Genomic DNA, 13,745 nt, shown 5'->3' with positions numbered 1-13,745 from the left:
GACAGAGAAGAACTGCCCCACAGAGTTTCCATAGAGTGCCTGGTGGATTAGAACTTCCGACCTTTTGGTTAGCAGCCGTAACTCTTAACCACAATGCCATTAGGACCATATTTTAATGCCTGTCAAACTATTTTAAATTGAGTGGGACAGGGTTGACCCCATCGTCCCACCCCTCAATGTGGAGTCCCTTTTCACAATTCCAACCTCCCAGGGCTTATTTAGAGTTGTCTCTCGGCGTCGGCTGGGCGTGGCCCCGGAGGTAGCTCAGGTGAAGTCGAGAGTCTCACCCAGGCAGGGGGCGGCGCTCACGCCACCAGCCCCACTGACGCGACATAGGCCGAGATCACCTCAGACACACGCGGTGCAATCACAGAGCTCGCCGCCTCCCCTACGTGAGCCGAGCAACACTCGTCTCGAGATCCCTCCGCCCGGTCCCTCCCAACCCTGTGTCCCAGCTCCCCGCACCCAACGTGCTCAGGCTCGGGCGGCCGGCGCTTCTCAAGGAGTGATTTCCCCTGAAGGCCACGTTCTCATTCGTCTCTGTACCACCTGTGCTATGCGCGCAGCCCGTTTTCTCAGGTTCTCTCTCCCGGCGAAAGGAGACCTCGGCCTTGCGCCACTCGTAGAGGCGTGGCCAGCGGAAGACCCCGCCCCCTTTATGACGTTCAGGGTGGCGCGCAAGGCCTCGGAGGCGAGGGGTGGGACTGGGTTTAGAAGGAGACCTGGGGGCCGGGGTCGCCTCTCGACACCCATCTCCCGGCTTTAATTGCTTCATCGAATCCGAGGAACTGAGGCGACCTCGGCCTCCAGCGTCTCCGGCGGGCTGAAGCGGCGGCGGCGGCCGGGATGGCGTTGCTGGGCTTACTGCAGGCGGGCGGGTCGGTACTGGGGCAGGCGATGGAGCAGGTGACAGGCGGTAGCCTCTTGTCTGTGCTCTTGATCGCCTGCACCTTCACCCTCAGTCTGGTCTACCTGTTCCGCCGCGCCGTCGGCCACCTGGCCCAGCTGCCGGCCGGGGCGGTACGTGTACCCTTGGGGGTCCGTGTGGGGGGCGCGGCGGTCAAGGCGGCCGAAGGCCTGGTGGGGGCGGGGGCCACGGGGCTGAACTGCACCCTAGTCGGGCTGGCGGGGCTCGGGCTGGCGGTCGCGCTCATGGCCCTGGGGCTGGTGGCGGCCGCGGCGCTGGCGGCTGCCACCGCGGCCTTTCTCGGCGGAGTCGTGGTGGCGGGCGCGCTGGGGGCCTGGGGGGTGACCGTAGCAGCGGCACTGCTGCTGGTAGCGCTGGCGGCAGCGGCCACCGGGTCCTTGTTGGCTTTGGTGCTGGGTGCCCTGCTGGCAGCTACGATCCTGGTAGTCGCCGTGGCCGCGCTGGCGGCGTGCCTGGTTTTGGCCGGGGTCGTGCTTGCCGCCTTTGTAGTGGTGGTGATGGCTGTACCGGCCGCGGCACTGGTTGCTATGGTGGCCGTGGTCGGACTGGCTGCTGTCGCCCTGGCTGTTGCACTGAGAGCCCTGGTGACCATGCTGGCCGCCGTTGTGGCGGCGGGGGCCTTGGTGGGGGTCCTGATGGTGGTGATCTTGACAGCCTTGGCCCTTATGGCTGTCATCCTGGTGGCTGCCCTTGTGTGGTTCAGTGTCTTGTGGGCTGTGACATTGCCCCTAACGGCGATTTATATCAGTATTAAGGGGGATTTATTCAGCTTGGTAGAATGGGAATGACCTGAGTTTTGTGGGGGCCTTCCTATGATACTAATAAAATGTCAGTTTCCTTAACTTAAAGGCTTTATTGACCACTGGCTTTATACCCCGCCAAATATATTTGATGAATGCATCCTTCACCATTCAACTTTTTAAAAATAACCTTTTGCTGACAATGGAATCTACAAAACTGTTGACCAAGTAGCCCTTTAAATAATTTTTGTTTGAACCGTAACAGGCATAAGGCAAAGTTATTTTTCCTACACATGGGATTTTTGAGGAAACAGTTATTTGTCTTTAGAAAAGCAAAGTACGCTTTAGTGGTTTAAAATGGTTGCTATAATCTGAGGAGTACCATGAGTTTGTGGTGCTCCTTTCTATTTGAGACCACCGGAGATCTGAAGAATATTATCCTTTTTTCATCATTGCAAGTTTGATTTCCAGGAGACTTAATGTTGCGATCTCCAAATTTTAGAATACCTTTTATGGTGAGTGCTGGAGAGTTCCTGCTAGAGCTGATCTACTCTCTCATTTCTCTTTAAAAACAGGATTTTCTTCATTTACAGTGAGAGAAGCATGAGATGTCTTTTGTTTACTGATAAATGTAGCTTCTTAAACATTTTCCCTTCTTTCTACACCTCAAATTACTGTTTCTCTTTTTCTATAGCTCCTTTAGGCAAGATTTTGGGACTAAAATTGTGAGTGGTAGTAGAAACCAAAGGACCCCTGTTGGCACAGTGGTTAAAGTGATTGACCGCTAGTCAAAAGGCCCAAGAAAAAAGATGTGGCAGCCTGCTTCCATAGAGATTTACAGCCTTGGAAATCCTAGGGGGTCACTATTAGTTGGAATCTATTCGACAGCAGTGAATGGGTGGGAGTAGAAACCACTGGTGAAGAAATATAGTTTGACATTCCTGTTACTTGCTACTGATTGTTAGAAAAGTTGCTTGGAGCCATCAATAGTATTGGGCATGTTCTGGACAGCGTCCAGCATTGTGTTTGTCTAGTTGTGTATCCTATACTGTTTTTGAGTTTCTGTTCTTTTTACTATGGCTACTTTCAAGATATTTGCAATTCTACTATTTGTGTTATTTTGCTTTTTGGTAATTTTCTTTAGTATTAATGGTAGATTTCCTTTCAGATATACTGGATTTCTCTCTTAAAATGAAATAAGAGCTGAAAGTATTTTGTTTTCTCTTACAGAAAAGTCCACCATACATTTTCTCTCCAGTTCCATTCCTTGGACATGCAGTAGCATTTGGGAAAAGTCCGATTGAATTCCTAGAAAATGCATATGAGAAGGTAAGTACTAACTTAGAAAGTACTTTTCAAAATTTTCTTTTAAATATGTCTTAGTTTCCTAGTGCTGCTGTAACAGAAATTCCACAACTGGGTGACTTTAAAGAACAGAAATGTATTTTCTCAGAAATCTGGAGGGTAAAAATCCAAATCAGAGTCTCCGTTGTGTGGATTCTTTCGCTGTCAGTAGCCCCAGGTGTTTCTTGGTTCCTTGGCAACTCTCACATAGTTTCTGTCTTCCCCCATGTGTCTGTGCATGTCTCTGTGTCTATACTACTCTTCATATAACTCAGAAGTGATTAGGTTTAGGATCCACCCTACAGTGGTATGACTGCAACTGATTGATTATATTGCATTATGGAAGTAAGTACATTACTTATATTACATTATATCCACAAGTATATTGTTGTTTTTAGCTGCTGTTGAGTTTATTCCAACTCATGGCAACCCCATGTGTTATACAGTAGAATGCTGCATAGGGTTTTCTTGGCTATAATCAGAGAAGCAGATCACCAGGCCTTTTCTTCTGTGGTACCATCGGATGGGTTCAAACTGCCAGCCTTTAGGTTAGCAGCCGAGCACTGTTTGTGCCACTTAAGGACCTTCTTTAAAGATTACAGCCTCTTCACCAGTAAATTCCATATTACTAATCCGGTAAACATGACCTCAGAGCTATATTCTTCACTGAGGACCACTGCCTGCTTCTTAAGATATGTACTTCCTGTGGCTTTTATCTTTTTTCTCCTGTCTGTTTGACTGCTTTTTCTCTAGCTCATTTGTGGGCTTATATTTGGCCGTTGAGTGTTTTAGGTTCTCTGAGGTTCAATCCTCAGCCTTCCCTTTGTCTGGTCCTTTATTCTTTTCTAGGCAATCTCATGCATACTTACAGCTTCAATTACTTAATGACACCAAACTAATGTCTCCAGCTCAGTTCTCTTCTCTGAGCTCTAGACCTAGATATCCAACTCCCACATGACTGCTTCTTAGTTGTGTCAAAGGCAACTTTCCTAAAGTCTAACCCCTGACTTTTCTCTCCCCAATCCTGGTTTTCCTGTTCCATTCTCGCTCTCTTTTTCTGAATGCTACCGTCATTCATCCAGTTTTGTAAAGCACCAGAAGCCTAAAATTTATTCTTGATACTTCCCTCTTCCTCATTATCAATCCATGGCCAAGTGTGCAGATTCTGTCTCCAAAATAATTTAGTTTCTGTTTGCTTCTGTCCCCACTACCCCACCATTGTCACGTACCAACTGTTTATCATTAGGTTCTTGCAGTAGGCTCTAACTGGTCCTCTGACATCCCTTCTGCCCCCTATTTCTCCACCTTCTCCACATAGCAGACAAGAATTTGTCTTTTAAAATATGCCTAGATTAGTGTGTTTTTCTTACGTAGTTTTAAACTCTTCCATGTCTTCACATTGCTTGCAAGGAAAAAAATTACTTAATGTGGTCTGTGAAGCTCTACAGGGTCTAGGCCCTGCCTGCCTCTCAGCCCTCATCTCACCTCGTTCTCCGCCTCCTTTTCTCTCCTCTTTAGGACCTTTGTGCGTGCTTGGGCATCAAGCCAGTTCTTACTCATTTTTCAGGTTTCAGCTCAGGCATCTCTTCTTCTCCCAAGTCTCCTCTTTTGCAGATTCTCTCAACACAGAGTTGCTGTTTGTGTAATACTTGTCACATTAGCAATTTCGCAATTGTGGAGTCCTGGTGGTGCAATGGTTAAGCGCTCAGCTGCTAACTAAAAGGCCAGCTGTTTGAAATTATCAGTGGCTCTCCAGGAGAAAAGACCTTGCAATCTACTTCCATAAAGATTACAGCATAGGAAACCCTATGGGGCAGTTCTGCTTTGTCCTACAGGGTCTCTATGAGCCAGAATCGACTCAACATTATGTGATTATTTGATTAATCTGTATCTTTTCTAATAGACTAAGCTTCATGAGACAGGGACAGTGTTTTTGCTTGAATGCTGTATTCCCAGAGCCTGCCTAGCACAGTTAGTCTGAAATAATAATCAGTAAACTGCAAGGGAAGCATTTTATACCTTCCCACATTAACAAATATAAGAAATAAGAAACAAAATCATTCACTGTTGGTGAGATTGTGGTAAAACTGATATGATACTAAATAAACTTCTAGTGTTCTTATATAGCAAGCACTATAAAAATGATCATATCCTTTGGCCTCTCCTGTGAATTTATTTTTAACTAAAGGAAAAAATTCTAGTCTCAGAGATGTTCATTGCAGAATTATCTATAATAAGTAAAAAAAAAAACCTGACAAGTCAGTCGTATGTGCAATAATAGAACAGTGAAGTAAATTGACATTATGATGTTATGTAAAAGGTAGAAAATATTTTCAGTATAAACAGTGAAAAAACACAGAAAAAATTGCACTTACACTGTTGCAAGGAGGTGAGCATAATTATAAATTTGGACAAAGACTGGAGAGAGGGCGCCTGCCAAAATGAAAAGAATTGCGTTAAGATTTATGAATGTTTTATTTTTTTCAAAAACAGGATCTTATGTTTTAAAAAATTAGAGCCTCGGTGCTATGTATTTTTTTTTTGTACCACCACTATGGATACTTTTCTCTCTTCAGTATGGACCTGTATTTAGTTTTACTATGGTGGGCAAGACGTTTACTTACCTCCTGGGGAGCGATGCTGCTGCACTGCTTTTTAATAGTAAAAATGAAGATCTGAACGCAGAAGATGTCTACAGTCGTCTGACAACGCCTGTGTTTGGAAAGGGAGTTGCATACGATGTACCTAATCCAGTAGGTGACACTCTGGTGAAGACAAATCTCCACTGTAACAGTTATAGCTAGTAGTGTAAATATTATAAATTTAGAATGTAGAAACAATATATTCCTTGGTTTAAAAATCTGAAGAGTTGTGAGAAATTTAAAAGAAGAAAAGCCTGGGTAACTGACAAGGATGGGTATTTTGTTTTACAGTGGCTGGCTCGAAGGGCTACGCAGTTATAAAAGACTCTCTATACAAATAAATAGAATGAGAGGTAGCTTAGCATATTGGAGTTTGATTTGAGTGGGTAATTAGAAAATCCTATTATTCTACCGAAAGGGCTTCCTACCCACCTACTCCTGCCTGAAATTCTAGCGTAAGAGCTCTCTTGAGTTACGGGTTCCAGGCTGTAGAACTCCTCTTTTAAAATGCAGCTCCTTCAGGTATGGGTGTGTTTCTGTGATTTTTTTTTTCCACCCCCCTGAAGTCAAATATTAAAGAGATGAAAGTTGATCTAGAACGCATTAGGTAATTGACCCAGCTGCTTGGTGTGGACTCTGGATGTGTCACTAGTGTCACAATTAAAAGTTGACATTAAGTGTTTATTCTGGGGATGGGGGACAGGGAGAGGTGGGGAAGTGGCTTTCCTTAAGGCCAAAAGCAAGGGTCTGGAAAATCCCTCTGCTCAAATATCCGTTTATTCATATAGCTTAACAGATTCTTAAAGTAGAAATGCCCTGAAGGGTTAAAACCATTAGTTATTTTAGTGTGAATTTATTTTCCTCTAATTATTAAACTTCTGTAGTGTCAGTGAGGAATGCTATTTGGGAGTAGAATGGGAGAACATGTGAAGGAGTGTAAATATAACATTAAAGCATAATGAACCTTTGGGTGAATGAGTTGACATCTTGATTAAGTTGAAAGGGTTGATAGCTTTGGATAACCAGAATAAGAAAAGAAGGTCCTGGAGTCAGGAGTGGGAAAAGAGTATATAGGAAGGAGGGCAGAAGGTAGCATTCCTAATTTCTCATGCCTAGGGCCCTGGTAACAGGTGCCTTCTACATGTTTCTTCAAATATATGCATAAACGCTATAAGTTTTCCTTATCTTGTGCACTGTTTGAAAGTTTTAATTTAGTTTATTCAGTAAGTAGTTATTCAGTAAGCTGTTTTCTTTGTGAGTTACATAGTTATGGTAATCCAGAGGGATCTTGTGAAAAAACAAAAGCATGTTGTAGTGATGTACATCCTTAATTTCTTGAAGGTTTTCTTGGAGCAGAAGAAAATGTTAAAAAGTGGCCTCAACATAGCCCACTTTCGACAGCATGTTTCTATAATTGAAAAAGAAACAAACGAATACTTTGAAAGTTGGGGAGAGAGTGGAGAAAAAAGTAAGTGGACAAAAAAAAAAAAAAAATTGCATTTGTCCTAATAGTTCTGCTTTTCTTTGAAAACAAATATAAGTGTGTGTGTGTATGTATGAAATAAAATACAATGTATGTAAAATCAATGGAGTTAAAAAAAAAAAATCCCAAGAACTAGTGATTATTTCTGCTCACTTAGCAAAATCCTGAGATAGGTTAACATGCATATTATTCAGCTCATATGTATAAGTAATATAAAAACAATTCATGATTTAGTTTTTTCTTTTTTTTATTGTGCTTTAAGTGAAAGTTAACAAATCAAGTCAGTCTCTCACACAAAAACTTATATACACCTTATTAAAAAAAATAATAAAAAATTTTTTTTTTTTTTTTTTTTTTACATACCCCTAATTGCTCTCCCTCTAGTGAGACAGCCCACTCCTTCCCTCCACTCTCTCTTTTTGTGTCCGTTTCACCAGCTTCTAACCCCCTCTACCGTCTCATCTCCTCTGCAGGCAGGGGATGCCAACATAGTCTCAAGTGTCCACCTGATCCAAGAAGCTCACTCCTCACCAGCATCCCTCTCCAACCCATTATGCAGTCCAATCCCTGTCTGAAGAGTGGGCTTTGGGAATGGTTCCTGTCCTGGGCCGACAGAAGGTCTGGGGGCTATGACCACCGGGGTCCTTCTAGTCTCAGACCATTAAGTCTGGTCTTATGAGAATTTGGGGTCTGTATCCCACTGCTCTCCTGCTCCCTCAGGGGTTCTCTGTTGTGTTCCCTGTCAGGGCAATCATCGGTTGTAGCTGGGCACCATCTAGTTGTTCTAGTCTCAGGCTGATGTAGTCTCTGGTTCATGTGGCCCTTCCTGTCTCTTGGGCTTGTAATGGCCTTGTGTCCTTGGTGTTCTTCATTCTCCTTTGATCCAGGTGGGTTGAAACCAATTAATGCATCTTAGATGGCTGCTTGCTAGCGTTTAAGACCCCAGACGCCACTCTTCAAAGTGGGATGCAGAATGTTTTCTAATAGATTTTATTGTGCCAGCTGACTTAGATGTCCCCTGAAACCATGGTCCCCAAACCCCCACCCCTGCTACACTGGCCTTTGAAGCATTCAGTTTATTCTCGGACACGTCTTTGCTTTTGGTTTAGTCCAATTGTGCTGACCTCGCCTGTATTGTGTGTTGTCTTTCCCGTCACCTAAAGTAGTTCTTATCTACTGTCTAATTAGTGAATACCCCTGTCCTACCCTCCCTCCCTGCTCTTGAACCATCAAAGAATATTTTCTTCTCAGTTTAAACTATTTCTCAAGTTCTTATAATAGTGATCTTATACAATATTTGTGCTTTTGCAACTGACTAATTTCACTCAGCATAATGCCTTCCAGATTCCTCCATGTTATGAAATGTTTCACAGATCCATCACTGTTCTTTATCAATGGTTAGTATTCCATTGTGTGAATATACCATAATTTCTTTATCCATTCATCCCTTGATGGGCACCTTGGTTGCTTCCATCTTTTTGCTGTTGTAAACAGTGTTGCAATAAACATGGGTGTGCATATATCTGATTGTGTAAAGGCTCTTATTTCTCTAGGATATATTCCAAGGAATGGGATTACTGGATCGTATGGTAGTTCTATTTTTAGCTTTTTAAGGAAGCGCCAAATTGATTTCCAAAGTGGTTGTACCATTTCACATTCCCACCAGCAATGTATAAGTGTTCCTATCTCTCCACAGCCTCTCCAACATTTATTATTTTGTGTTTTTTGGATTAATGCCAGCCTTGTTGGGGTGAGATAAAATCTCATTGTAGTTTTGATTTGCATTTCTCTAATGGCTAATGATCATGAGCATTTCCTCATGTATCTGTTAGCTACCTGAATGTTTTCTTCAGTGAAGTGTCTGTTCGTACCTTTTTGCCCATTTTTTAGTTGGGTTATTTGTCTTTTTTGTAGTCGAGTGTTTGCAGTATCATATAGATTTTAGAGATCTGGCACCGATCGGAAATGTCATAGCTAAAAGCTTTTTCCCAGTCTGTAGGTAATCTTTTTACTCTTTTGGTGAAGTCTTTGGATGAGCATAGGTGTTTGATTTTTAGGAGCTCCCAGTTATCCAGTTTTTCTTCTGCATTATTAGTAATGTTTTGTATACTGTTTATGCCATGTATTAGGGCTCCTAACGTCATCCCTATTTTTTCTTCCAAGATCTTTATCGTTTTAGATTTTATATTTAGGTCTTTAATCCATTTTGAGCTTGTTTTTGTACATGGAGTGAGGTATGGGTCTTGTTTCATTTTTTTTGCAGATGGATATCCAGTTATGTCAGTACCATTTGTTAAAAAGACTGTCTTTTCCCCACTTAACTGTTTTGGGGCCCTGGTCAAATATCAACTGCTCATGTGTGGATGGATTTGTGTCTGGATTCTTAATTCTGTTCCATTGGTCTATGTATCTGTTGTTGTACCAGTACCAGGCTGTATTGACTACTGTGGCAGTATAATAGGTTCTAAAATCAGGTGGAGTGAGGCCTCCCACTTTGTTCTTTTTCAGTAATGCTTTGCTTTTCTGGGGCCTCTTTCCCTTCCATATGAAGTTGGTGATTGTTTCTCCATCTCATTAAAGAATGTCATTAGAATTTGGATTGGAATTGCATTAAATGTATATATCACTTTTAGTAGAATAGACATTTTTTAATGTTAAGTCTTCCTATCCATGAGCAAGGTGTGTTCTTCTGCTTATGTAGGTCTCTTTTGGTTTCTTGCAGAAGTGTCTTGTAGTTTTCTTTGTATAAGTTTTTTCCATCTCTGGTAAGATTTATTCCTAAGTGTTTTATCTTCTGGGGGGCTACTGTAAATGGTTTTGATTTGGTGATTTCCTCTTCGATGTTCTTTTTGTTGGTGTAGAGGAATCCAACTGATTTTTCTATGTTTATCTTGTATCCCGATACTCTGCTGAACTCTTAGTTTCAGTAGTTTTCTTGAGGATTCCTTAGGGTTTTCTGTGTATAAGATCATGTCATCTGCAAATAGAGATACTTTTACTTCTTCCTTGCCAATCTGGATGCCCTTTGTTTCTTTATCTAGCCTAATTGCTCTGGCTAGGACTTCCAGCACAATGTTGAATAAGAGTGGTGATCAAGGGCATCCTTGTCTGGTTCCCGATCTCAGTGGGAATGTTTTCAGGCTCTCTCCATTTAGGGTAATGTTGGCTGTTGGCTTTGTATAAATGCCCTTTATTATGCCGAGGAATTTTCCTTCTATTCCTATTTTGCTGAGAGTTTTTATCATGAATGAGTGTTGAACTTTGTCAAATGCCTTTTCTGCATCAATTGATAAAATCATGTGATTCTTGTCTTTTGTTTTATTTACATGGTGGATTACATTAATTGCTTTTCTAATGTTGAACCATCCCTGCATACCTGGTATGAATCCCACTTGGTCATGGTGAATTATTTTTTTTGATTTATTGTTGAATTCTATTGGCTAGAATTTTGTTGAGGATTTTTGCATCTAAGTTCATGAGGGATATAGGTCTGTAATTTTCTTGTGGTGTCTTTACCTGGTTTTGGTATCAGGGATATGGTGGCTTCATAGAACGAGTTTGGGAGTATTCCATCCTTTTCTATGCTCTGAAATACCTTTATTAATAGTGGTATTAACTCTTCTCTGAAAGGTTGGTGGAACTCTGCAAGAAAGCCATCAGGGCCAGGGCTTTTTTTTGTTGGGAGTTTTTTTATTACCTTTTCAATCTCTTTTGTTATGGGTCAATTTAGTTGTTCTACCTCTGTTTGTGTTAGTTTAGTTAGGTAGTGTGTTTCTAGGAATTCATCCATTTTTTCTTGGTTTTCAGATTTGTTAGAGTACAATTTTTCATAGTAACCTGATACGAGTCTTTTAATTTCAGTTGGGTCTGTTGTAATATTGCCGATTTAATTTCTTATTTGGGTTATTTGCTTCCTCTCCTGTTTTTCTTTTGTCAGTTTGGCCAGTGGTTTCTCAATTTTGTTGATGTTTTTCAAAGAACCAGCTTTTGGTCTTATTAATTGTTTCAATTGTTTTTCTGTTTTCTATTTCATTTAGTTCTGCTCTACTTTTTTTTTTTATAATAATTTTTGTTGAGCTTTAAGTGAACGTTTACAAATCAAGTCAGTCCGTCACATATAAGCTTATATACACCTTACTACTTACTCCCACTTACTCGCTCCCTAATGAGTCAGCCCTTCCAGTCTCTCCTTTCGTGACAATTTTGCCAGTTTCTAACCCTCTCTACCCTCCCATCTCCCCTTCAGACAGGAGATGCCAACACAGTCTCAAATGTCCACCTGATACAAGTAGTTCACTCTTCATCAGCATCTCTCTCCTACCCATTGTCCAGTCCCTTCCATGTCTGATGAGTTGTCTTCGGGAATGGTTCCTGTCCTGGGCCAACAGAAGGTTTGGGGACCATGACCGCCGGGATTCCTCTAGTCCCAGTCAGACCATTAAGTCTGGTCCTTTTATGAGAATTTGGGGTCTGCATCCCACTGATCTCCTGCTCCCTCAGGGGTTCTCTGTTGTGCTCCCTGTCAGGGCAGTCATGGGTTGTGGCCGGGCACCATCTAGTTCTTCTGGTCTCAGGATGATGTAAGTCTCTGGTTCCTGTGGCCCTTTCTGTCTCTTGGGCTCATAGTTATCGTGTGACCTTGGTGTTCTTTATTCTCCTTTGCTCCAGGTGGGTTGAGACCAATTGATGCATCTTAGATGGCCACTTGTTAGCATTTAAGACCCCAGACGCCGCATTTCAAAGTGGGATACAGAATGTTTTCATAATAGAATTATTTTGCCAATTGACTTAGAAGTCCCCTTAAGCCATAGTCCCCAAACCCCGCCCTTGCTCCTCTGACCTTTGAAGCATTCAGTTTATCCCAGAAACTTCTTTGCTTTTGGTCCAGTCCAGTTGAGCTGACCTTCCGTGTATTGAGTATTGTCCTTTCCTTCACCTAAAATAGTTCTTATCTACTAACTAATCAGTAAATAACCTTCTCCCACCCTCCCTCCCTCCCCGCCTCGTAACCACACAAGTATGTGTTCTTCTCAGTTTATACTATTTCTCAAGATCTTATAATAATGCTCTTATACAATATTTGTCCTTTTGCTTCTGACTAATTTCCCTCAGCATAATGCCTTCCAGGTTCCTCCATGTCATGAAATGTTTCACTGTTTCGTCACTGTTCTTTATCGATGCGTAGTAGTCCATTGTGTGAATATACCACAATTTATTTAACCATTCATCCGTTGATGGACACCTTGGTTGCTTCCAGCTTTTTGCTATTGTGAACAGTGCTGCAATAAACTCGGGTGTGCATATATCTGCCTGTGTGAAGGCTCTTATTTCTCTGGGGTATATTCCAAGGAGTGGGATTTCTGGGTTGTTCTGCTCTACTTTTTATTAGGTTTTTTCTGGTGCCTGAGGGTTTCTTTTGTTGCTCTCTTTCCATTTGTTCAAGTTGTAGGGATAATTCTTTGATTTTGGCCCTTTCTTCTTTTTGTATGTGTGCATTTATTGATGTAAATTGACCTCTGAGCACTGCTTTGGCTGTGTCCCAACGATTCTGATAGGAAGTGTTTTCATTCTTATTGGATTCTATGAATTTCTTTATTCCATCTTTAAGTCTTCTATAGTCCAGTCTTTTTTGAACAGGGTATTGTTCAGTCTCCAAGTGTTTGATTTCTTTTCCCTGCTTTTCCTGTTATTGTTTTCCACTTTTATGGCCTTATGGTCAGAGAAGATGTTTTGTAATATTTCGGTGTTTTGGATCCTGCTGAGGCTTGCTTGATGAGTTAATATGTGGTCCTTTCTAGAGAACGTTCCATGTGCACTAGAAAAGAAAGTATACTTGGTTGTTTTTGGGTGGAGTGTTCTATGTATGTGTATGAGGTCAAGTTGGTTTATTGTGGCATTTAGATCTTCCATTTCTTTATTGACCTTCTTTTTGGAAGTCCTGTCTTTCACTGAAAGTGGTGTGTTGAAGTCTCCTACTATTACCGTAGAGCTGTCTATCTCACTTTTCAATGCTGATAGAGTTTATTTTATGTATCCTGCAGCCCTGTCACTGGGCACATAAATGTTTAATATGGTTATATCTTCTGGATATATTGTCCCTTTAATCATTATATAGTGTCATTCCTTATCCTTTATGATGGATTTAACTTACAAGTCTGTTTTGTCAGAAATTAATATTGCCACTCCTGTTTTTTTTTTGATTGTCGTTTGCTTGATATATTTTTTTCCATCCTTTGAGCTTTAGTTTGTTTTGTCTTAAATCTAAGGTGTGTCTCTTGCAGGCAGCATATAGATGGATCGTGTTTTTTAATCCATTCTGCCACTGTCTGTCTCTTTATTGGTGCATTTAGTCCATTTACCTTCAGCTTAATTATGGATATGTATGAATTTAGTGCTATCATTTTGTTGTCTTTTTTTGTGTGTTGTTGACAGTTTCTTTTTCCCACTTAATTTTATGTGCTGAGTAGATGTATAATGTCCTTTCCTCATATTCATTGCTGTTGATTGTGCTTCTGCTGAGTCTCTATTTTTTCTTGTATTTTATTTTGGTGTGTAGGATAGTTTGTCTCCTTTGTGGTTACCTTATTATTTACCCGTTTTTCTATGTT

The 13,745-nt window shown here is 41.6% G+C and overlaps 1 protein-coding gene across 3 annotated transcripts in view; it reads left to right on the top strand.

Moving 5' to 3' along the window:
• The first annotated feature begins 418 nt into the window (after positions 1-418).
• LOC100670599 (lanosterol 14-alpha demethylase) overlaps positions 419-13,745 on the top strand; it is a 28,553-nt gene continuing 15,226 nt past the window's right edge. Inside the window, exons 1-4 of one of the 3 annotated variants that reach the window (XM_010587274.3) lie at positions 424-1,020; positions 2,899-2,997; positions 5,589-5,765; positions 6,996-7,122. In XM_010587274.3, coding sequence (XP_010585576.1) covers positions 847-1,020; positions 2,899-2,997; positions 5,589-5,765; positions 6,996-7,122 — 577 coding nt within the window. In that variant the 5' untranslated portion in view covers positions 424-846. Of the gene's footprint in view, positions 1,021-2,898; positions 2,998-5,505; positions 5,766-6,995; positions 7,123-13,745 lie in introns of those variants that run through there. The other 2 variants (XM_023544433.2, XM_023544434.2) reach the window with 2 other exon arrangements.

The sequence above is a fragment of the Loxodonta africana genome, chromosome 8 (genome assembly GCF_030014295.1).
Source record: "Loxodonta africana isolate mLoxAfr1 chromosome 8, mLoxAfr1.hap2, whole genome shotgun sequence".
NCBI lineage: Eukaryota > Metazoa > Chordata > Mammalia > Proboscidea > Elephantidae > Loxodonta > Loxodonta africana.
Note: the sequence above shows the minus strand (reverse complement) of the source record. Positions and strands in the feature narration are given on the sequence as shown.